The sequence below is a fragment of the Pararge aegeria genome, chromosome 19 (genome assembly GCF_905163445.1).
Source record: "Pararge aegeria chromosome 19, ilParAegt1.1, whole genome shotgun sequence".
NCBI classification, from domain to species: domain Eukaryota; kingdom Metazoa; phylum Arthropoda; class Insecta; order Lepidoptera; family Nymphalidae; genus Pararge; species Pararge aegeria.
The window spans coordinates 15,586,643-15,612,707 of record NC_053198.1 but is presented as its reverse complement, the minus strand read 5'-3'; the positions used below and the strand labels follow the sequence as shown (position 1 = coordinate 15,612,707).

Here is a 26,065-nt window from a genome sequence, read left to right as displayed (position 1 = left end):
CCCATAAAAAACTTAGCCTGGTGTTCTTTTTACTGTTAACATCTCACATTGTCATTTAAAATTGTTAGAAGAGCAACCTGGTTTGAGGAACAATTCACATTCAAGCTTTTTTTTATCTATTACGTAATCCTTCATACCAAAATAAGAATAACTTCAAAGTAAATTCTAAATAGTCCTATTATATAGAATAAAAAAACATTTCTATATAGAATTAAAAAAAAGTTTTATGTTTTCGCATACTTTATTGTTTAATAATTACTAGAGTTTGATGAGGATTAATTAACTTATTTTCCACTAGAGAAAGACGTGGCAGGGTTTTATTTTAGTGGGTTTTTATGTAATTTAATATTTTTTCCACAGATAAGTGAGCGTAAACGCGAGCCTCAATTAACAGCCGCACGCGTTGAACTCAAGAAAGAAACGGCTCTGAGGAAGGAGGAGCTCAAGTTGACCGGCGACCAAGCGAAGCTAGCAGACGACCAACTGACAATGGCCATAGATAAATTGAAAAAGGAAAGCGAGGCCAAAAAATTAGAGAACGAGAAGAAGACAAAAGAGCTGCAGGCTCAGCTCTTCGATTACACAACTTATGTTGGTAAGCAACATTTTCGAGTAGCTTCTTAAAATTATCGTGGTTGTCATTGTAAAGGCTTACTTTCGTTAATCGATATACGTTTATTTATTTTTTTATTTATTTATTTCCAATCTTAAATTTTTGTTACGTTGGAATAGTTACTATACGTATGTATGTATGGATGTTAGACACACAAGAGTTCGCGACCGAATATTTTAAGAAACAGAAAAAATGGACTAGTCACGATCGACTGAAATTGCTTGTTAATTTAGTATAACACATAACATTATGTTAATATGGTTGAATTTAGGATTATTCGTTGTTGATTTAATTACTTATAAGTAATAACTACTAAGGTTGCCTGGCAAAGATTGCTAATAAACGGTAAGGCCGCCTTTTGTGTACTGCTTCTGTCTGTTTTTTTTATTCTTCTTTTTTTTAAATTGAATTTTTTCAATATTTATTTAAAAAAAAAACTACGTAAGTTAGTATGTTCGTATGTATTTATTAAAATTATAGCTACTCGTGACGTCTGAAGAAACAAAAAAAACCGTTATTACTATTTTAGGATCCGACCGCGCATTTCGCCGCTACTGGATAAGCCGGCGAGTCGCCGGCCTTTTCGTGGAGGCGGGCGTTGAACCGCGCGGGCCGTGCCGGAACAAACCGCTGCCTCCGCCGCCAGCGCCTACCGATGACGTCATGGCCTACGTCACCGAGCTGTACCACTCCGAGAAAGAGCAGGGTGAGATGCTTATAAACTAACAGAACTGTACGAGTTTCTCTGACATTATATAGCCTATTGGGTAAGACTTCAGCTTCCCTTTCGGTAGACCGACCTCGATCCCCGGCACGAACCAATAACTTTTCGGCTCTTAACTTTAAAGCTATGTGCTCTTTTAATAAAATATCTCCAGCTTTAACGGGGAAAGAAAACGTGAAACCTGCATATCTTGAGAGTTTACCGTAATGTACTCATAAGTCTAGGTAAGTATCATTCTAGGAGGAGTCCCTTGCCCTGTTGTGGTCGGTTAATGGTTTGATGATGATGATATCGCCTTACAAATAACAAGGCTTAACGGAATAATTATGCAGTGTTTGTCTCAAATGACAGCATAAGTCGGACTCGCGCACCAAGAGTTCCGTACTATTATCTATATCATATAAAACAATCATGACTGTTGTATGAGAGCCCCCTTTAAATATATATTTTATTCTGTTTTTTTTAGTATTTTTGTTTTAGCAAAAACAGAAATACATCATCTGTGAAAATTTCAACTGTCGAACTATCACGGTTCATGAGATACAGCCTGGTGACAGACAGACAGACAGACGTAAGGAAATTGTCCTAAATGCGGAATTGCATGATACATTATACAATTGAAGAAATTATAAATTACACCATACAGATTCTCCGGCTTTTCGCGGAGTACAGCAAATGAAGCTTAATTAACATAACAAATTGACGGCCGATTGACCGTCAGTTTGCAGCGACCCTGCTTTCTGAGTCCAAGGCCGTGGGTCCGATTCCCACTACTGGAAAGTGTATGTGTGATGAGCATGAATGTTTTTCAGTGTCTGGGTGTTTATATGTTTATTGCTATTTATTTACGTATATTATTCATAAAAATATTCATCAGTCATCTTAGTACCCATAACAAAAGCTACGCTTACTTTGGGGCTAGGTGGCGATGTGTGTATTTTTTTAGTATATTTATTTATTTATTTATTAATATGTTTTAGCCGGAAGCGACAAGGAAAATGAATCCGCAGCTAATTCCCGCAGCGGTTCGCCCAAAAAGCCTTTAACGAATCTAAACGGGCTCACGCACAAACTGAACGGAGTCGACCCCAGCACGCAGCACTGTCGCGACTTACTGCTCTGCACTGCTGACACCAACACGTGCTACGTCCATGGCAAGGTAAATTTCAAATCTTACGTCTATCATAGAATCAGATTAATGCGGCAACTCAGCGGGTGTCGTATTAATTCTCATTAATAATGCAGCACATGAATTAAAAGAATGTTAACCGTATTTTTTAAAAAGTATGTTGTGTCTATATACAAGGTGTTGAACGAATTAAGAAATACTGTTGAAGGGTGCATAAGTATTATTTCATAAGGAATTATATGTAAAAATATTAAATCGTAAACATTCTAAGTGTTTACTCATCCCTTATAGGTACATACTTATAGGTTACACCCTATTAAAGATAAAAGACGGATACGCGCATAGTACTTAAGCTACGCGACGCGTACATAATAAAGCGACAGGAGTCACTTGATCTTTATTTTGTACTATCTGATTTATTTCAGTAAAAAACTTTAGCAGTGGCTTACTCAAAAACTATTAGCGTCTCTGTTTCACAGATTAGTCTCGGAGACAGTAAATAATGTACCTCTAAAGACTGAAGTAATACATATAATGATGTAGAATTAATTCAAAAATCTGGTGCAAGCTACTGCTTAAACTATACTTTGAATAAAATATTTATAAGAAAACTATATGTTGCCTGCAGGTTCATTCGGGGTTTATTATGAGTTTTCATCATTTTATCTAGTGGGAACTATTAGTTTCTCTGGGATAAAAAATCTCAAACCTATGAACTAACTCTATGCCAAAACTCGAGTAGATTGGTCGCTTATTTAGGCGTTAAGGAAGGGCAAACAGACAAACACACTTTTGTATTTAAAATATTTTTTAATTATTAAGTTAGCCGTTGAAGCCGGAAATCGAACCCGCCTACTTAAATTCACAGCGCTCACCGTTGCGCCAGGAAGGTCGTCAAAATAATTTAATTTAACTAATTATTTACATCTTACAGGGAGACTACAGACCGCAGTGGTGGGTGTACAACACGGAGGAGCAAATCGAACAGCTGATAGAATCGCTAAACAAAAGAGGTCTCCGAGAAAGTGAACTGCGACAGAACCTAGAGCTGGAGCGAGAGCATTTGGTTGAGTACATCAAGAAGTGTCCACTGGTCTACCTTACCCCCGGAGCGGCACAGGTACGTGACTACACTATTTGCTCGCTTCTAAAAGACCTAGATAGCAGTGGTTAACAGCTTTAATTTATATTAAATTTATTCAATTCACAGCTTCAACCACAAATAGCGCCGACGACGCGACGTAGATTGCAGCCCTCGTTAAAAGTTCCTCCAGACTGTTCGCTGTCAGAAGCTCTAGAACTTTCTCTAAGGGACCACATATTAGAGTTGGAGGAGAAGATTTTCCACGGCTGCCTCGGTGCACTTCAAGTTAAGGTAAAAGATTTCAGCATAATTTACTCTATTTTAGACAACTTCCGCGGCGCTTAGTAGGAGTTCCCGGGTTTGATTTCCGGCAGGGGCAATTTGGGAATTTATTAGTTCTGAATTTTCTCTGGTCAGTTCTGGTGGGAGGCTTTGGCCGTGGATAGCTACCATCCTACCGACAAAGACGTGCCGCTTAGTGATTTATTGACCCGGTGCGATGAAACCAATTAGGGAGTATGGGTTTAATATAACTGCCATAACTGCCCCTAACAGGTTAGCCTGTTACCATCTTAGACTACATATGACTTACCAGCAGGTGAGATTGCAATCAACGGCTAACTTGTAGCTAAATACAAAAAGGGTTTATTCTATATGCAATGTTGAATTTAACCAAAACTTTACTTTCCTGCCAGTGGTGAGACAAGACAATCTAGAAAAGAGAATTTACAATGACGTATAAGTGACAACGTTAGACAGATGTCACTTATTACTTTACATTCTAACAGATTAATAATGATTTTAAAGGCGCTATCGCCCCCTATATATTGGTGCGGCCAGTGGCGTGCATTGAGGGTATGGGCAGGGTATACAGATGATTTAAAATGAAGGAAATCTCCAGTACGAGTTATAAAAAACATCAGGATAGGCAATGTAAGAGTTATAAAAGGCCTACCTATAAGTATTTATAACTTGTAATGGAGATTTTCTTAATTTTGTATCATCTGCATACCCCATGCATACCCTAATGCACACCACTGGGTGCGGCTTTGGGGCGGAAAATTTGAATAATGCGTTAAAAGGGGGATTTTTAAAAGTTTTCGCTAGCTAGTCTAAGAGTGTGATGTTCGTACGACCAGGACCGCGAAGCGTGGCGGGGCACGATCATGCTGCGGGGCTACGACAAGCAGGCCGACTACCTGAGCTGGGGACCCTCCAAGCAGTTCAGAGACGATTACCACCAACCAGACGGGCTTCTGCGGTTGCCGCACGGTAAGTACATCTGCTCTGTGGTTTCTCCTTCGTTTTTTTTTTTTTATAATTTTTTTTTTATCTCGTGCTATCAACAGCAAATATAGTTAGACGGACAATTTTCACGTTAAAATTGGCACTTTTAGGAAAATAATAATGGCAAAATAAGTAATATAAGATTTTTTTTTGTGTTTAATTTTCACTAGGTACTTAATTCCTGAGCAATTTGTAGTTAATGTTATCGCTTATGTATAACTGAGTCGTGGAAACTTTGGTTTATTTGATATAATAATACTGCATTACTCTATAGTATATGTAATATATAGAATAAATAGTACTGTTTGTTTCCCTTAAAAAGCTAATAAATAATTAAATGTATTTGCTAAACATAATCTGAGTATTTATTTTATGGTACAGTATATAATGTGTTAACGAATAAGGGATTTTGTTCGAAAGATGCATAAGTATATTTTATAAGGAATCACCCTGATAAAAATATATCAAAAGAAGCATATTTATTTTTCCATACAAATTAATTCGTAAACATTCTTAGTGTTTACTTATAAAAACTTTATTGAAGATAAAAGACAGACACGCGCACAGTATTAAAAAAAAAAATGGGATACAAATGAAAGTCTCCTTGGTTTTTTTATTTTGTATCTTAAAACACTTTCATTACAATAAAAAGCAACGAAAATACTGTTTTAGTTTATAACACGTAAAAAAATATGCACTGCCAGTGTTTTATAGGTATCTGTCTACTTATCGTATTACAAGTTCTGTGTCAAAGATGGTGCTTTTTTTTTTTGCAGACATTGACAAATCAGAAATAGAAATAATAGCAGAAAACAAATATCGCGATCCGGGACACTGTCTGGAGGTGTCGAAGGTGAACGGCGTGAAGTCGGAGCCAGAGGAAGACAGTCCTGCGGCCAAGCCGGACGTAGTACGAGGACTGGCTTGCGCACTGCTGCAAGTTGCGCAGTCCATACACCAGAAGTACCTGAGAAGGCCGCTGGGTGAGATACATTATATCAACCCATTATCGGCCCACTACAGGGCACGGATATCCTTCAACAACGTGAAGGGGTTAAGGCCGTAGTCCACCACGCTGGCCCAGTGCGGATTGGTGGACTCCGCACATCTTTGAGAATATTATTGAGAACAATAAATATAAGAAGAATATTAATATTTTCCTTAGCCGTTCAAGCACAAGTGATAATTTTGTAACTAAAACGCACGTAACTTAAAGTTAGATGCTTGCTGGGAATCGAACTTGCATCCCGAAAGCCCTTGACTGCAATCTCACTTGGTGTTAAATGATGATGCAGTCTAAGATGGTAATGGGCTAAATTGTTAGAGGTAAGTTCTTTTCTGCAATATAAATACAGTTTCGATATCAGCAGCTTTACCCCATAACACTATTCCGTTGGACATAGAACTATGAAAGTACGCAAAATAGACAAGCCTAGCTATTTCAAAGTCAGTAAAGTCTATATGGGCACCACATAGGTTATCATCCAAGGTCACGCCCAGAAAAACTTTGGAGGTCTCTATTTTGAGTGATTTATTAATGCCACATCAAAAAACAAAATCAAACGCAGACGAAGTTGCGGGCAATAAATAGCTAGTAAATAAATAAATGGTATATGAAAAAATGTTGTGGATTCTGATTTCGGGAGTTACAGTAATCGGCTGGTGGTTGCAGGGCTGGACGAGAAGGAGCGCCGGGACCGCGAGGCGCGCCACAGGCCGCTGGAGCTGGATGCGCTGGAGCGCTGGGAGGTGTCGCTGCTGGAGAGCCGCAGCTTCGCCGCTCTGGCGCTGCACCTACTGGCGCTGGACAGCAGCGTGAGCTGGGCGGCCAGCGTGCTCAACGCCAGCTGCCGCGTGTGCCGCCGCCGCGCCGACCCCGACAGCATGCTGCTGTGCGACGGCTGCAACAAGGGCCACCACCTCTACTGCCTCAAGCCCAAGCTGGCGGTGAGTGGCTGAACAATTTGAAACGTTACGTGTACGTACAAGAACTACAAGGCGGACGTTTATCCAGTCCATTCCTACAAGTTCCTGCTGAAATCCGTGGAAAGTAGTTCCCTTCCTATATTTAAGAGTCGTCTGAAGAACTACTACGTCTCTTTGGGTGTTGGCAGTTGAAGTTGTTGCTTTATTACTGTCTGTAAATTATGTATTAAAATCTACTTTCATAAATTACGAGCGTACCCAGCCCGCTTCGCCGGACTTGATTTTGCTTTATTTTATTTAAACAATAAACTTACATAATTAAATTTTTAATTTAAGTCTCATAATATATTAAATCATTTATTTCTCTCCGTATTTATTCTCTTCTCGAGCGGGTGAAGATCATTATCTACACCCATGTACACCCAACAATAGAATATCATCATAGTAAAAAAAAGCTGTATTTGACAGTTTGACAATTTAAAAATAGGAGTGCAGGTCAATCCGGAGATTCCCTGAAAGTAGCATTGAAATCGGTCCAGCCGTTTCGGAGCCTATACGGAACATACCCACACACTTTCTCTTTTATATATATAGATGTATATCATATATTTATAGTTATTATGTATATTTTATACTTATATTTTAGGTATTTTTATTTAAATTATCTATGTATTAGTATCAACATTTTGGTATTTATGTATATATTACATCCCTCTTGGCAATATCCCGTTCTGTTGCTCGAGAGTGCTTGCAGCATTAAGGCCGCCTTTGCATGTCTACACTGTTTACTGTTTCATTAATGTTTCTTTTCCCATATGTATTTTATACGTGCAATAAAGTGTTTTTTCTTCTTCAATTAATTAACGTTATAGAATTTTAATGTTATACTACGGAATAAATGAAGAGAGTAAATTTTTAAGATGCGCGCGCACACCGTTACAGAAAACTGACATATAATATATTTATTTATGCTAAATAATCTCCCTTTTTTAAAAGGGGTCAATAAACTGATACGCGGGTCGTAACCAAGCGTAACAGCACTTAGTAATAATATTAGCAAATAGTAATTTTTATAAGGGGCTATGAGGTGATGTTAATAATAAAAAAAATCGGGTTATACGACATGTGTTAAGAATAACTAGTTCTTCTGAGTAAGTGTGTGAGTGAAATTTGGCATTTTTAGTAAGTCGAGATTGGTTTGCAAAGTTTTTGGGGTGTCACCTGGTGGTAGAGATAACTATTGGCAAAATGTTAACTCTGGTTACTGCCCATTTATCACTATTATAATTATTATTGAAGTTCTACTTCTTTTGGCGCGTTAGGGAAAAATGGTGAAGGTAAATTTTTACGATGCGCGCGGACACCGTCACAAAAAACCGACACCCTGAACTTAGCTACGAGGTTTGACAGTATATACCTTCAATGTCAAAGACTGCGGGCTCATTCCGGTGATATTATTAATTCATTTCTACTAAAATCTGAAATTTTAATGTTGAGTGAAACTTGGTTTTCCGATAACTAACTGTCTCTTAGTGTTCCAAATTGAATTATGTTTATTATGTGTATGAACCCTCTCCCAAACTTGCTCTGTGTTATATTTTTTTGTTGTTCTGTAGTGTACATTCATTCATACTTCATGCTTTATGATAAAAGGGCATGTCATATCTGTCGGTCTTTTTTTAATATAAGTATGTCAATATTTCATGTATATTGTTCATGAAACATAATTTTGTGTGTTATATATAAATAAGGTAGATATTAATAGTATTCTTATTTACATAAAAATATTTCTTTCTTTCATGCATACAGTTAAGATTACAAACAAAGGTAATTACTAAACACTGGTATCACAAGTTTTCGGAGTTTTGTCGTAATTAAATTCCGAATGACTCTATAGTTCAAATCGAATGACTTACATTAGTTGTATAGCTTGTGCTTATTCCTCTCACAAAGCATGGTAGCATTGCTGTGTTGCGGTCTGTGGTTGCCGGTGTAATTACAGACACATAAGGTTTAACGTTGAGAACACTGCACTCGAAATTGTTGACGAATACGTATACCTAGGACACACGATCCAGTTAGGTAGGTCCCATTTCGAGAAGGAGGTGAACCGCCGAATCCAACTCGGATGGGCAGCGTTCGGGAAACTTCGTGACATCTTTTCGTCAAAAATCCCTCAGTGCCTGAAGACAAAAGTCTTCGAACAGTGCTTGTTGCCAGTGATGACCTGTGGCTCTGAAACATGGTCGTTAACTATGGGCCTCATAAGAAGGCTCAGAGTCACTCAGCGGGCGATGGAGAGAGCTATGCTCTGAGTATCTACGCGATCAAATCAGAAATGTGGAGATTCGTAGAAGAACCAGAGTTACCGACATAGCTCAACGAGTCGCGAAGCTGAAGTGGCAATGGGCCGGGCACATAGTTCGGAGAAAGGATGGACGTTGGGGTCCCAAGGTGCTGGAATGGCAGCCCCGAACTGGTAAGCGCAGCGTTGGTCGGCCCCCAACGAGGTGGACAGACGACATTAAGCGCGTCGCAGGTAGCCGCTGGATCCAAGCGGCTCAGAACCGTGGGACTTGGAACTCCCTACAAAAGACCTATGTCCAGCAGTGGACGTCTATCGGTTGATGTGATGATGGTGATGATGATGATGATGATGATGATGATGAAGGCTTAACACCCACGCATAAGGTTGATGTACACAGAGAGGCACTTTGCAGGACCTGTACCTTGCAAGCCCTGCGAAGTGTTGCTCTGATTGATCTGATTTAGTGGTAAATCTCCTTGGTACGTCAATTATTACTATTTGTCTATTGTCGAAACGTATATACCCTTATTGGCTTTAACCTTGTTGCGAGTACAAGCAATAAGTTGTCTAGAGTTTTATTGCAATCCGATGAACGCTGCGGTAAAGTATTGAAGGACAAAGTTTTTTTTTTTTTTTAATAACATTGTTTTTTTGTTACAGAAAGTTCCAGAAGGTGACTGGTTCTGCGAACAATGTAAGCCGAAGGAAAAAACGCCAAGGAAACGGAGAAAACTGTACACAGAGGAGAAACCTGAGGAGGAGTTAGACGATAGGTGCGTTTAAGTCTCAGTTTATTGTGTCCTTTCTCCGGGGAGAAAAATGTCTCCTGCACATTCTAGAATAGATGGAAACAAATGTTTCCCACGAGATTTCTAAAAATAGTATTTCTAAGTGCACAGACTGTTAACAAATTACAACTAGAGACTGAAATAAATGCTTTAGAAGCGATTTTTGTTTAATATACGGCTGAGGACCTCCAACTTTATATTAAACTTTATTTTGTTTTTCAGTGTTTGGGTGTTTATCTGTATATAATAAGTATTTATGTATATTATTCATAAAAAAAATATTCTACAGTCATCTTAGTACACATAACACAAGCTAAGCTTACTTTTGGGTTAGATGGCGATGTATTTAGTCAAAAAAATAAAAAAAACAATTATAGTCGTCTTTATTGATTTTTATGTGGCCTTACCTAACTGCTTTCTCCTCCGCTATGGGATCCCGCTGGGCATAGATACATACTGAATCCGGCTTATGGTCTCGACAGTTCGGAAGCGTTCGATGCTGAGGAGGCGCTATCGCTTTGCGGCGCGTGCGGCAGCGGCGGGCGACTGGCGGCGCAGTGCCGCGCATGCGCCGCGCGCTTCCACGAGGAGTGCGCCGCGCCGCGACAGCGCTTGTCGCGCCGGTTCCTGTGCGAGGCCTGCGCCAACCCCACCAGAGGTGAGTAGCCCTAGCACAAGCATTTTCAATGCTTGAACATCAGAGTATAATAGATCTTATTTGCATTGTGTTAAAGCTTAAATATGCCTAAAGTTGTTAACTCGGGCTCGTGGAAGACAAAAACTGCCTTAGCACAAGGTGGAAATATTTAAACACGGGAGTAAAAAGGATCTTTTTATCATTGTGTTAAAGCTTAAATTTTCCAACATTTCTATATCTCTGGCTTTTGGCAGAACGTTTGGAAGACAAAATCTGCCTTAGCACTAGGTGGAAATATTTAAACATCTGAGTAAAAGGCATTTTATATGAACTGTCCTAAAGCTTAAATTTGCTCGCAGTTCTGTAACTCAGGCTTTTGACAGTACGTTTGCAAGACAAAAACCGCCTTAGCACAAGATGGAAATATTTAAACATCGGATAAAAAAAGCATCTTATTTGCATTGTTTTAGAGCTTCAATTTTCCAACTGTTCTTTATCTCTGGCTTTTGGCAGAACGTTTGAAAAACAGAAACCGCCTTAGCACAAGATGTAAATACTTAAACATCGAGGTAGACAGGATCTTATTTGAATTGTGTTAAAGCTTCAATTTGCCTACAATTCTTTCGTTTGGGGTTTTGCAGAGCAAGACAAAACCACTTTAGCACAAGATGGAAATACTTAAACATCGGGGTAGAATGGATCTTATGCGCATTGTGTTAAAGATTAAATTTGCCTACAGTTCTTTAGCTCAGGGCAGAACGTTTGCAAAACAACAACCACAAGTACAGGATTTCAGACTCTAATGCCTGTTTTTATGAATCGTTTAAATCTAGAGGGAGCTCTTACTACTAACACTTGACAGATGAAAAAATATAGGGTCGCCCGTGATAGAGTGGGAATACAGCCTCCAAACTTGGGGTTGGGACAGTATAATTAAGTTAAAATGGTATTCCCGTCGTAGCGAGCGATAGCAGCGCCAATCAAACGCTTTCAAAGAGGCGTGCTATTTGCGTCTTACTGGTGACAGGCCTTGCATAAACTGAGACCCTCTGATTGGTCGCAGAATTGCACACCAATGCTGATTCAATCCTTTAACAAGTCAGTACATTAACTGGATTATTCCGCGACGCTGTCCGTTCTTTGACTAAAAGGTATTTGTAGTTGAAGTAACATGGTATATGTTACTTCGACTGTTAATGACTTTTATGCCTATCCAAAATATCGTAGAAATATTCGCGATTCTAGGTACAAATACCAGAGAAGCCAAAAAGTAATTGAACAAAATAAAAATTTTCGTTTTTCGACTTTGCTTCCTCCATCTTCAATTTGACAAAACTTGGGAGGGAAACGGGAGGATTTGCCCGTTATAACCACACTTGGCAGACGGGTTGGTGTCGCAGTGAACGGTAGTAGTAGCAGCAGCATTGAGGACGCTGCTACCCGTTACCTTAGTCGCCTCGTCTGAAATCCGCGGAAAAAGGAGGTGAGGTGACAGCTCTACGACCTGCCGTCATCATAGCATTAAGTCTAAGGCTATTAAACGACGATGTTAACGACGTATGTCATAATATAAGTAGAGCTTTTTGTGACGGAGAGCGTCCGGGGGTCCGAGGAAGTACTATCGCCATGATTATTTCTGCCGCTAAGCAGCATTGTTGCAATGCTGTGTTCCGGTCTGCAGGGCGTGGTTGCTGGTGGTAAAACAGGCAGGAAGCGTAGTTGTTCTACGCTTCAAATTAATGGACACAGGGCGGCATATTGGAGGACGTAATCCTTGCATGCCCTGCGAAGTGTTGGTCTGTTTATAAGCGATAGATTCCACGTCCGTCAATTATTCCTGTAAAAAAAAAATGTATTTCTTGTCTCCCAAGCGCAAGGCAGTCAGCGGCGATGTGCGGCTGCAGCCATCACCAACATCCAGCAGTACGCGCGTGAGATTAACAATCGAACGATATCCTCGGGTTTGTCTTTGACCGTTACCCACTTAGTGATATCACTCAATCTCATTGTACGGCTCGCTTGGAAATCATAGAAATGCTCATCTCCGCATGCAATTTGCATCTCTCTTTCAGTTCTTCAACTAACCTTTCACAAGCTTTATACTACTCTCGAAGGCTATCTTCAATTCGGTGTTCAGAACGTTACTCACTTTGTGTTAGAATTTAATGATCGCTTGATAATCATAAAGTGGCTGGGCGTCTTATTTTTATTTGCTCTTTAACTTACTCTTCACAAGCTTTTTTTTATTTCTTTCGAAGGTTATTTTCAAGATTGTCCTTACAAGGTTACCCACTTTTTGTTATAATTTATTGTTCGGCTGGTTGCATTCACAATTACCTCTCTTTATTGTTTGCCTTTTTTTAATAAGTTCAAGCTTTTTTTATTTCTTCCCAAGGTTATTTTGAAGTTTGTTCTCTGAAGGTTACCCACTTTGTGTGGGTGTATTCATTGTGCGACTGATTGTTTTATACTCATTGAATGGCTGGGCATGGAATAACTATTTACTCATTCACAATCATCTCTTTATTATGTGTCTTATTTTAAAAAGTTCAAGCTTTTTATTTTTTATTTCTTTGAAGTTTATTTTGAAGTTGGTTCTCTGAAGGTTACCCACTTTGTGTGAGTGTATTCATTGTGCGGCTGATTGTTTTATACTCATTCAATGGCTGGGCATGGAATAACTATTTACTCATTCAAAATCATCTTTTTATTATCTGTTTTATTTTAATAATTTCTTTAACAAATTCTTTTAAAGTTTTTTTTATTACTTTTAAGGGTATTTTCATTTCTTTCCTCTGAACGTTCCCCACTCTGTATTAGCATTTATTGATCGCCTTGTACTCATCAATTGGCTAACCTTGGGTTAACTATGTCATTACACATCGCTCTATTATCTGTCTTATGTTAATAAGTATACTAAATCTTCGCAAGCTTCTTTTTTATTTCTTTCTGAACGTTCCCCACTTTGTGTTACCATTTATTGATAGCTTGATACTCATTGATAGGCTAAGCATGGATTACATATGTCATCACACTCATTATGATATCTCTAATACCTTCTTTACCTGTCTTATGTAAAGAAGTTCTTTAACTAACACTTCACATGCTTGATTTTTAAGGTTATCTTCAAGTTTGTCCTCTGAACGTTACTTATTTTATGTTATCACTCATTGTACAACCGCTCGCTTTGTTTTCAAGCTGGTCTCCATAAACTGTATATCCATTCACAATCATCTCTTTATCATCAATTTTTATTTAAGTTTTTCGACTAACTCTTCACAAACTTTCGAAGTTTATTTTCGGAGTGTTACCCACTTTATTGTATCATTCATTGTACGGCGATAGGTTACATAATTTGTTAGGCGACATGCATAGTTACATAATTTTCGAAGCCTGTATGTAACATCTCCGCTCATTTCCGTTTCTTTTCATATGGCTGATACGTGTCATCTAATGCTGGGCTTGGATTAACTATTTATTCTAATTAGCAAATAAGAAGTTAGTCATAAGATTTCATTTTACTTGCAATTTGAATTCTTACGAATATAGACTGCGAAAAATTCTGAAATCCTTTGTGTGTAAATACGCTTAAAGAAAATAATCCTGACGGTATTTTTTATATTTATGTATGTCATTGTATAAAGTTAAACGATGTTTGAAACACATCGTTTAAGCCGCGGTTATTGCAGAAATGATTAATTTCTTAGTACAGTTTAATTTGTTAATGTGATGATACTCTTTTGTGGTCTCGTTGCTCGTTCGCTGGGCGTGTAAGTTATATCGAGCAATGAAATGGCAATTAATAATGATTACTATTTTATTATTAGAATCTGAAGACAGCGACTACAACTCATCGCTAGTGTCACTAAAGGGGAAGAAATCTAGAGGGAGCAAAGAGCCCTCGCCTATGACGAACGGCACGCCCAAAAGGGGACGCAAGTGAGTATGGTAACGATATATAAAGCTTTTTGTAAAAAGGAGGTACAATGGCGGTGAAAATTGGCATTAATGTAGCCAAGCATCCCAGGTACATATGATATTGTTTATTCCGGAAAATCTGCTGGTAAAAAATAGTCTCGCTATTTAACAAAAAAGCAATTGTTATCTATGCATAGTTTGTATCCTGGAGACGGCCATTTGATACATTTTATCCAGGGAAGATTAAGGGTTCCTGCGCGATTTTAAAAATGACATCTGTCTACCAACGATACTAGGTCACCATTTCAGCACCGTGCGACCCTAACATCCATTGGTTCTCCGAGTTATGTGCCCCCGCCCATTGCCACTTCAGTATCACGTTGAGCCATTTCGGTAATTCTGGTTCATCTACGGATCTCCTCATTTTATATTTGATCACGTACATATACTCCAAGCATAGTTCCATAATAATTAAATGGTTCCTTCGTAATAAATTAACCCATTACCGGCCCACTGCAGGGACCGGATCGCCTCCCACAATGAGAAGGGGTTAAGGCCAGAGTATACCACGCTGGCCCAGTGCGGATTGCTGGACTCCACACACCTTGAACAACAGAACATGTAGAACTCTCAGGTATACACAGGTATATACAGGTTTCCTCACGATGTTTTCCTGCACCTTTGAAGCAAGTAATACTTCAACTAAAACGCACATAACTCAGAAAAGTTAGAGTTGAGTGCTGGGATTCGAACCCTCTGGCTATCACCGCTTCAATACGTACATATAATAAAAATCAATAAGTAAACATTAATATGCAGTTAAAAGCTAATAATAATTATGAATTTTGTTTTGTTAACAGGCCGAAAGAAGTATTAAACGGTAGCACAACGAGAAGATCAAAATCACTAACGCATGGCGTACATGGTGAGTATCTTTGGCATAGAAATAGTTAAAAGGACAGAGTATAATAATGGCTACTTTAGTTATGGAAAACGTCAACTTTCCAGTGGACATTTAAACGAATAGACGTTTTTGATGTTTCAAGAAAAATACATTCTTGCTCTAGATGCGTTATTCATTTAGGGAATAGGTGAATACAGTAAGAATGTTACAAAATTTAATTATTGTTTATAGAAGAGACCCGAACAGGCAAGAAGCGCGGGCGGAGAGAGATGGTAGAAGTATTCCACCCGGAGGCGCTCGCACAGCTGCTGACGGACGCCATGCGACACAAGGACAGCTGGCCTTTCTACGAGCCCGTGCCCGTCGACGAGGTAAAAAAGACTTTTTTAACGAAAGTGTTTGTATACTCTTTATTAGTTCAACTTACTGTTTATATATAAGTTAACAATTTGTAAAAAAGTTGCAATAGGTGTTGCTCAGGGCAGCATCTTGGGCCCATTATTATTCTTAATTTACATAAATGACTGCTCATACTGAATATAACTGAACATACTTGTGTTATGTTCGCCGACAATACTAAAACACATGAAGTAAAAAAACTTTAACACTACACTAGAATATGAAAAAATAAACATTAAATGCACTGAAGAGATACATTTATCAATGAAGGCACAAAAACTAAATTGATACAATTTAGGAAGTAACGAAATATAGTAGTCAATAATGGTATTAAAGAGAACACGGATAGTGCGAAATTCTTAGGTATTATGCTAGATGCAAATATAAACTAGAAGAATCATATTAAAAAAAGAAATATATATAAATGATAGTAAGTTATTGTCACGTCTTGTCAAATTCACTTTAAATGGACACCGCAAGGGGCCAAGTAAATTTATAGTGTAGTATGCATAGACTATAGATTTACAGAGTAGTTACCAATGTTGCCGACAGATGATATTATCCCCATTTCAGCGCTCATCGTATCGCGTTATCGTTTGTCGGTAACATATATATATATATATATATAAGGAAGACAGTACCTCTTACATCAATTACTAAAGTAATATAAGTAAATTGTAATAATAAATAGTAGTATGTAATAGTGGTCTTAGATGGTAGCGGGCTAACCTGTTAGGGATTATGGTAGTCATACTAATCGGTTTCTACGCGACATCGCACCGGAACACTAAATCGCCGGGAATCGAACCCGGGACCTCCCACTTATAATACACATCCTCACATAATTCCTCACACCTCACCTCACATAATTCCTCACACCTCACCTCACATAATTCCTCACACCTCACCTCACATAATTCCTCACACCTCACCTCACATAATTCCTCACACCTCACCTCACACACATAATTCACAGAGCTCACTGTTGCGCCACAAATCGGTCGCCACGGTCTTCAACAATCACATCCTCATTGAAATTTTAATATTATTAGTTGGCGTTATAAGAACCATATCCGCTGAACCACTCACTCTTTTACTCATTTTTGGGCTATGGAACACTGTCAATCTGCAATATAGTGGACCCCCGGTAGTCCGACAAAAATTTTCAGGGCAGTGTCGAACTATCGAATTCGTCGGATTATAGAGTACTGCCTAAGACCCCCTATAGTCCGGATTCTTTTACAAAAGAGTACCTTGTAATCCGACCACAATAGTGATGGTGCGTACAAGTTGTAACTTGTTTAATCATGCTTAGCGAATACGTATTCAATAATAAATAATAGACCATGTCGGATTACAGGGGGCGCCGGATTAGACAGGGGCCGGACTACCGGGGATCCACTGTAATGTGATTGTTTGATTCCAGGTGCCCGACTACTTGAATGTGATCGAGCAGCCGATGGACTTGTCGACGATCAAGGCCAAGCTAGAGAGCTCGCAGTACGCGACGGACGCGGCGCTGGTGGCGGACGTGGCGCTCGTGTTCAACAACTGCTATACCTACAACAAGGACTCGCATCCCGTAGCCAAGTTAGTATACTCCTCGATCTATCTATGCTAATATTATGCAGAGGAAATGGTTTTTTGGTTATTGTTTTGTACGAAAGTACTTTTCGTCGAATTCGTTCGTTGAATTAAAGATTTCGTTGCCAAAAGAAAGCTGAATAGTCAGGAAAATGTTACTTCCAGAAACAATTAATTTCAAAAAAATTGGAGATCTTAAGAAATTGCAATAATGTAGTAAAATTTTGCCTGTTAAATTCATTACTTGGCGAGCGCTGAAAAACTATTGATGAAAGAGATGATACTTTTTATGATTAAAGTACTCATCCCACAAAAAAGACTGCGAGGGAATTTATCTGAATATTATAGTTAAGTCTTAATAGAATCTTTTGTGTTTTAAAATGACGATAGAAAAAAAGTGGATTACAATTAGTATCGCAGTATTCATTCTTATTAAAATAACAAGTTTTATCATCAAGTGTTTTTTTTAAACATACATTTAACTGAAAAAGTTATTTTTAAAACACCCGATTTTTACAAACATCTCTCAAACGGACGGTTTAGTATAGGAAATTTCCTCCAAATTATATATATATAACCTAATAACTGCACCTTGCAATGAACAATTTTGACAAAAACAAACTTGCGTTTATACACGTGCCGGTAAAACTGCAGGGTGCGGCTAGTTAATATAGTATATTTTAAAATGAAGATTTATTTTCTTAAAGACCCCTTTAAATAAAAAAATACATTAAATACATATTAATTAAAAAATCTTAAGTTGGTTTTTTTTAAATTGAATTTTACCTTATTTATTTTACCCTAATAGAGGGCGCTGATAGTCGCTATAAGGCTGATAAAAAGGCGAAACTATAAATTCAGCTTCAATTGTATGAGCACCGTATCTTAGTTGGCTAAGCAACGGGGCTTAGCTGCGATTGCCGGGAGATTGGGGTCCACATCTCATAAAAACTGCCATCTTAAGTCCTATTTTGTAAAATGTAAACAAAAAATATATAATTATTTATCTGTAAAATATATTTTGTTGCAGAGCGGGCATGCGGCTAGAGAAGTTCATCAGCAAACGCTGCACAGAGCTGAACCTCCCTTCGCTGCCCGACACCAACGTCGAAGACGAAGACCCCCCGTCAGCCAAGCGAGCCAAGCTGGACTGATGCACGCTCACCCCCCCGCGGTACAGAGACTACTTGCTGTACTGACTACCAGTTACCCGCGTGACTGTAGTCTCCCCTCAGCTAGATAGATACACGGTTTATGTGCGCAAACCACCGAAGTTATAGTCTTTCCTTAGCTAGGTACAAGGTGAACAAATTGTAGGTATTTGAAATATTTCGTACACGTCTATAGTTAATTTTTTCTTAATTGTCTTTTTTTCTAGGACATTCTTCTGATTACTTTTTAGTGAAAAGCATTTTTTATTACTACATTTGTATTTTATGGCGCAATGGTGAGTGATGAGGTCTTAATAAGTGGAAGGTGTCGGTTTCGATTCCCCCACTGCCACTGCAAAGCGGGAATTTATAATTTCTGAAGTTTCTCTGAACTGGCCAGGTCAGGCTTCGGCCGTGGCTAGTTACCACTCTACCACTCGACAAAGATGTGCCGCCAGGCGATTTACTGTTCTGGTATGATGTCACGTAAAAGACAGAGTATGAATTTAAAATTACAGCCTCATAAATATACAAACGCGTACACATGTTAGCCCGCTTAGCATATTAGACTTGAATTGTTTTTATTTCCATTTTTAAAACACACTTTACACTAAAAAGTACTGAAAATATTGTTTTACAAGCACGGTAAATAAGAACTATTAATCATACTTTACATAATTCGAATTAAACTTTATAAGTTCACGAACTTCGTGCATTTCGATGTGCAGAATTAAATATTCGGTATCAGCCACTCACGTCGGTACAGTTGCGGGAAGCTACACTCGCAGCTAGGCTTCCAAGACGACATAAAGTTTGAATCGAACTATACAAGTAATTAATCGTTAAATATAAAAAAAAATTATATCATGTTAAAATATGCTCATGACTGGTTTGTATCAATCAGTAATGTGGTTCTATGATGATTGTAGAAAAAAGGTTATGCCAATGCACTCAATAAGTACAATAGATTATGTAAAAAGCACCAAGCTTCTATATAGCGATTGTTTTTTAATTATCTCGATTGAGGAGGTGGAGGTTTTTTGAATTCGTACCAAACGCGTATTTTTTGGCGTTCTCACTCCATATTTCCATTAAATCTTGTAAAAGTTTTTGTTTTTTTTTATTATTTTAAATGGGTTTACAGTCAAAGTTTTCTTAAATAATCATTTTGATTTGTCATGCCTTCGCTGTAAAGACCCATAAATAAACTTGACGTAGCTAAACGAAAAGTATCCAAACTACTTTTATATCCAAATTAATTTTTATGAATGGTTATTATATAAAGTGGTTTACAATGCCAACATTACACCCATAAAAAACATAACTGAAACTCGATTTAGAGAAATTAATACAATTTTTTATAACATATATTTCAGTTACGTCAAATGACTTGAAATCACATTTACACGTGTGTAAATTATTATTTTAATACTATTAGACACAGTAATCCGTGACTCCATTTGACATACACTGTAAAGACAGCTGATATTTTGTTTGCCACTGCCTATTTGTTTATGACAACTTTGTACAGTTATTTCTCTAACAGTTTTGATTAAAATTAACCCCTTTGAGGTCAAACCTGACTTTTTTAAATTCCACTACAAGTCAACCCTCGGCTGCAATCTCACCTGATGGTTATTGATAATCCAGATAAGATGGTAGCGGGCTAACCTGTTAGCGGTATGGCATTTATAAGCCATATCTTAGGAGATATAGGAAATCAGTTCAGATTAACGGAGATGTGGAGTACCATCGCCAAAAAAAACACGTAACTCTATTCTTTAATGGCGCGGATTATATAATTTAATATTTCCGTTAGAAGTTGATTGTAAATATAATAATACGCAATGTTATAACGATTCTCTGTGACGACATGCTTTACTAGTTCGTACTATGGATAGTCTAGATTTTATAAACCATATATTATTATAGCTAGTTGATGCCCGCGACTTCGTCCGTGCGGATTATAAGCTTTCTCGTGGAACTGTGTTATATTTACGAACTAAAAATTACCTTATGTAACTCCAGAAGGAAAATCACAAAAAAAATGTCACACAAATTTTATCGCTATATTTGATTTTCAAAAAGTTACACTTACTCTTTATTGTAACTTGTTTTATTTTGTAAACAATATTTCTATTTATTTTTATTGTAACGTATGTTTTAAAAAGACTTTTGCGTCACTTTCAGAGGAATCCAATTCGATGGCAGGCTCGCTTCTTTAGCTCTTCGAAGTTATGTGCGTATTAAGTAAATAATTTGATTAAATGGTGAAGGAAAACATCGCGAGCAAACCTGCCTAAGTTTTCCATACTGTTCGCAAAGGCGTGTGAATTCCACCATTCCGCACTTTACCCTGTAGTGGGCCGGTAATGGGTTTACATTTTATTTAAATAGAAAAAAAGAAAAAAGGAATAAAAACAAACTAAATTTCCGATTTTAAACATACTTTACACTATAAATAATGTTTACATTCTGAAAAAAGTAAGAAAAATAGTTTATTATTTTTCGCCCAACGAAACCAAATGCATAAAAATCATATTTTGAAATTAAAATATACTGTGCTGTGTTCCTACGTTCATATATTGATCGTAGTTGATGGTAGAAGTAGCATCATAGAGGACGTTGTTGCCCGTTCTCCGTTACATTCCTTAGTCGCCTCGTTCCACACCTGCAGGGAGAGAAGGGACTGGGACAACTGTATTCTGATCTGCCATCACTACACTGCAAATAACACTTTATGTCTCAACACATAAAGTTCACATTTAAATTATTTTATTTCAGTTGGTGTCAAGTCGATATGATAGGAGAACTCCTATGAAACTACGCTTCATCTTAGTTGAAGCGCTTAAAAGGAATGTTTTACTCTAGCCCTCAGCTTTAGACATGAGCGGGACGATTTCTTAGGCATCAAAATCTAGTTTTTATTGCATTTGTTACTGTTACGTGTAAATTATAATACGCTGCGCGGTCCGTTTGACATTTTTTAGGTTATAAGAACTTAGTTTGTAATCTGCAATGAGATGTTATTGCCTCTGGAGCCCCTCAAAAACGAAACAGTGATAACAAAATCCTATCATTGAATACGCTTTGACCCTGCGAGCGTCAGAGACTGCCTACACCGGTCCGGTCGTCTCTAGGGCTTAAGTTTTATGCAATCATTATATCGGTGTTAGTAATTTTAAATGTCAAATTTGTATGAAGGAAAAAAACTAACAACAAACGTAACGCCGCCGTTACGTTTTTTATATTTAAATACCCTACCCTAGGGTATTTTGAAAAAGACGTGGTGTCTAGCGATTTCGAATTTATGTACGATTTCGCGAAGAAACCGATTAGGGGTATCGGTTTGTAGTATAACTGCTATATCTCGGACTGCTTAGTCCGCTACCACCTTAAAGTGCATTGCAGTCAAGGGCTAACTTATAGTAGAATAAAGAAATAACAAAAAAAACGCTCCCTCTAGAGTCAGTAACATCTCGCTGGTAATCAAGATCTAATTCCAACGTGAAATGTGATCTATTCGGTTCATTTGTTTTGATTTATTTTTGTTACGTAAATTGGTTGTTTTGTTTATCGATTAAGTCGCTTTATAACATTTATTATTTTATTATCCTATCCTCTAATGTTATAAGTAAAAGAGGTAGACGAGTTACACTAAAGATTGAATGGGACTTACATTTTTTCAGTAAGAAATGTAGGTATGTAAGCATTAAATAAAATAAAAACAACTTTGCATTTGGATAGAAGAAGGCGTTATTTTGCGGAAATCCATGATTAATTATCAAAATTAAGCTTAATTTGCTTAATTTTGATAATTAATCTTGCTTGCTTTAATACTCCGCGAAAAGCAGGAGAATCTGTAATTGTTGTCATTGTAAAGTCGACATCTGAGGATGCTCCGGTTTCGGAGCGAAACGTGCGTAGAGGGGTATATTCCCGAAGATCTGTTTGGTGTGGAGTATAAGGATTGAAGAAATTATAAATTACACCACACAGATTCTCCTGCTTTTCGCGGAGTATAGCAAATTAAACTTAATTTTGATAACTTTACATTGTCTACAACAAGGTTGCGGACTAAGAAGCATAACGCTGTTCGGTAAATACGCGGGACGTAGCAGGTACATTAATATTATATAAGGTGGCATAAACACATCGGCTTATGCAAGAGAAATTTATGTACCTCTTTTACCTATAACATATAATTTGTTTTTTTATATAATCTTTCGCATTTTTTTTAAACAATAAAATTGTTACTATTTTGCGTTCAGAGTAAATTATAGAAAAAAAAAAAAATCAATCGTAGATTTGCCTTAACATCGAGAAAATTAATACAACTTAACAGTTGATGGCAATGGCTATTAGAGCCGTATTAGAAAGGTTTTTAGTAAAGCCGCATGTCTTATCAGAAGTGTGTGAGCTCACACACTTCATGAATTTGAGGACATATCTACGATTTAAATCCATGTTTATTTGTATTTGTTTTGTGAATCAAAGAGCATTCCTGTAGGAGCATAGACAGCACTGTTATGTCGAATTTCAGGTATTAATTGATCATTTTATGTCAGCAATTATTATTATTTATTGATGTAATTTATAAGTTTTATAATAATTTATAAATATTTTAGCAATAAAGCACCTGACACAATTTTTTGTTTAATTCATAAATAAATAGGGGGTCGTCTAAAGGGATAAGGCGTATATCACTCATACCCCTGCTACCATCTTAGACTGCCACATCATCCCTTTCCAGCAATTCCACCAGTTGAAATTGCAGTCAAAGGCTAACTTGAAGTGGAATAAAAAAAATGGAAAACCTTACGCGTTATATAAAAATTATAGTGTAGGCAGTGCTTTTATCTTTTTGCATGTAGAAAGTGCACACCGCTGGTAACTACACTACCCACAAAGCATTGTCGCCAAGTATATAAAGCTACGATGCGCGTAGGAACCGAAATGGGTATGGGTTTATAACTGACATTAAACTAACAGGTTGGCCCTGTACAATCATCGGCATCATGCCTTATCACCAGGAGATATTGTAGCTATGGGATAGCTTGTAAAGGAGTAAAAAATGTTCTAGGGCTCAACAAAATCATTCAGTAGTCATCCTAATAGGATCCGGAGGCTTTTTCGGAGTGCGACTTAGACAACCTGTACTTCTTGCCCTTAAAACAATCTTTTGGGGCACAAAATGTCAATCGGAATGTAAATCGGAAGTCAATAAAGGTAATCATGAATTATTTTACAATTCATGATCTTAGATTGGATCTTAGGTTCGACAGTGTAAAGAACAGAAACACAAGTTACTTTATATACTGCACCTAAAATTAAAGCTCAAGGTTCCGCGCACCTTGCATGTTAAGAGATATATGCCCGTTTTCAATAAACCTTGGCATCGCCTAAGTCGAATGTCTTATTCTTTAGGCCACATCTGTATCAATAGAAGAAAAAAGTTTCACCGACTCAACTATTAATGGTGAATGATTGCTGTATGCTTAGGAAACTCCTTAGATTAGACGTTACTTATTTAGACATTGCCATGTTCAACGTTAGTGAAACGGGCCATAGCTTTTATTTTCTCTCTAAAGTTAATATCAGATCTGTTCTTTGAAGATTTTTTTCAGCCCCTTATCTAGAAAAGGAGGCAAAGCGGCAGGAGGCGACAAAATCATAGTTAAGTGTATGGAGAAACAAAGCTCCTTAAGAGAATAGTCCTCTTTGGTAAATTACGATAATCTGTGAACGGGTAAAAAAAAAAGCAAGCTTATAAACATTCTGTATTTTATTGAACTTAACAAAACTATTAATTTGTCATATTATGCCGGTTAACGTTTTAAATATTTATATTACCAATAACTTTAAAATTTTGGGAGACAACAATTATTCTAGCTTTGAATGATGTCTTACTCTCAATAAATATGCATCTCTTACAATATTATACCAATTATGAGATTGCCTACTTGTGAAGGCCTTCTATTGAATATAGTTAAATACATTTTAAAATAGTTTAAATTTCCCAGAAATATTCAATATTGTTTTTATATCTCTAAACTAAAGTGACAATCCTTCACAATATTCCTTAAGGAAAACCACTAATTTTACACTTGTCTAATTAGTTGAGTTTAATTGATAGAGATAGATTTGTATAAAACACAATTGTCATAAAAACCCTGGAGTTATAGAAACACATATATTAAACTAAGATTTAAATATTCTTTTTCCTTTGAGAGTAAGCCCATCCATTAGCGTTATATAATTTAGATCGCATATTACAACAGCCACACATTTCCGATAATTGAATTAACAAGGCCGTTTTAAATATAATTTATCTATATTGTATAGTTACCAGCATTAAAAATGTAAGTATTTATTTAATTAACTGTTCTTTATTGTTTATCTTAATTACTTACTGTATCATATGTTACTGTTCAGAAAATAATTAGATTCCTTTTTATTTGTTATTGAGAACACATTGATTAAGTAGTAACAATTTTCTATTTATTTTCTAAATAAAGAAATATATATTATCAGATACAAAAGGCCATAAATATTGTCCATTACTTTAGTGGACATTTTTTAATTATATTAATTAATATTTATTCAAATACATTAAAGAATTAAAATAAATACTTCAATCGATAAAAAACATCCCTTATAACTATATTTATTTTGGTGCTAAAATACATATTGTTTCTTGAACTCTAAAGTAAATAAATGGGCGTGTCGAAAAAAAACTAAATATCATATTGATCGCCATAACTAATTAATAATAATAATGTGCATTATTATGTTTATAAAAATTTGTACTAAACAAAAATATTTTTACTATCTAAATCATGCCATAGATATACGGCTCTTGAAACTGTCTTATTCGAATGCAATATAGACATTAAAAAAAAGATAATTAAAAAAGCAATCCATAAACGTTTTAAATTCAATTTATTATGTCTATGTGACCCTGTTAGTATCACATTACACGGGGTTTATTTACAATCTAAATCTACATTCTACTTATGACATCAGTAGCGCAATTTGTACATACACATTATACTAACAATATATATCGTATGTCGAACGAATAGTTAAACATCGATTTTTTTCTTTCTCGCATAAGTTATTTCACATTTAAAAAAAGGAGAAAAAGTATCCTTCTATAACAATGACATGTTATTACCTCTTGAACCGGAATCAAAAAGAAAAAGACGTAAGTTGGAACTATTAGTACCAATCTAGCCAACCTTCTAGTAATTGAATCTGATTCTGACATAACAGGTAATAACATTTTCACTGTATTTAATTGCATGTTAAAAATAAACGAAACAATGTATTACCGCGCAAAACTCTGCGAGATTGAACTTATGTTCTGCCCGAGTTATCTGAAATTATTAGTTTTGACTTCCTGAAACATCGCACAAAATATTACAAATTTCATCTTTCAAAGTTTGTATAAACAAACAAAAATGCTGTAATAAAGCAATGTATTAACTTCATCAACAATTAAATATAAAACGATAAAAAATCGGTGTTGCTATTTGAAATTATCTATCCAAGTATTAAATAGAGAAAACAATAGCTTTGTGCCGGAAAGAGTACGAATTAGAAGAAATAAA

The 26,065-nt window shown here is 36.8% G+C and overlaps 1 protein-coding gene across 2 annotated transcripts in view; it reads left to right on the top strand.

The window, feature by feature from the left end:
- The window catches only part of LOC120631853 (bromodomain adjacent to zinc finger domain protein 1A), a 30,359-nt gene extending 9,464 nt beyond the window's left edge, over positions 1–20,895 (top strand). The window contains exons 10-25 of one of the 2 annotated variants that reach the window (XM_039901508.1): positions 361–595; positions 1,143–1,319; positions 2,318–2,496; positions 3,401–3,586; positions 3,677–3,841; positions 4,690–4,822; positions 5,614–5,820; positions 6,510–6,784; positions 9,732–9,844; positions 10,342–10,517; positions 12,368–12,457; positions 14,324–14,435; positions 15,275–15,339; positions 15,550–15,689; positions 17,144–17,307; positions 18,332–20,895. In XM_039901508.1, the coding sequence (XP_039757442.1) occupies positions 361–595; positions 1,143–1,319; positions 2,318–2,496; positions 3,401–3,586; positions 3,677–3,841; positions 4,690–4,822; positions 5,614–5,820; positions 6,510–6,784; positions 9,732–9,844; positions 10,342–10,517; positions 12,368–12,457; positions 14,324–14,435; positions 15,275–15,339; positions 15,550–15,689; positions 17,144–17,307; positions 18,332–18,455 (2,541 nt within the window). In that variant the 3' untranslated portion in view covers positions 18,456–20,895. The remainder of the gene's footprint in view (positions 1–360; positions 596–1,142; positions 1,320–2,317; positions 2,497–3,400; positions 3,587–3,676; positions 3,842–4,689; positions 4,823–5,613; positions 5,821–6,509; positions 6,785–9,731; positions 9,845–10,341; positions 10,518–12,367; positions 12,458–14,323; positions 14,436–15,274; positions 15,340–15,549; positions 15,690–17,143; positions 17,308–18,331) is intronic. The other variant, XM_039901509.1, reaches the window with a different exon arrangement.
- Positions 20,896–26,065: the final 5,170 nt, after the last annotated feature.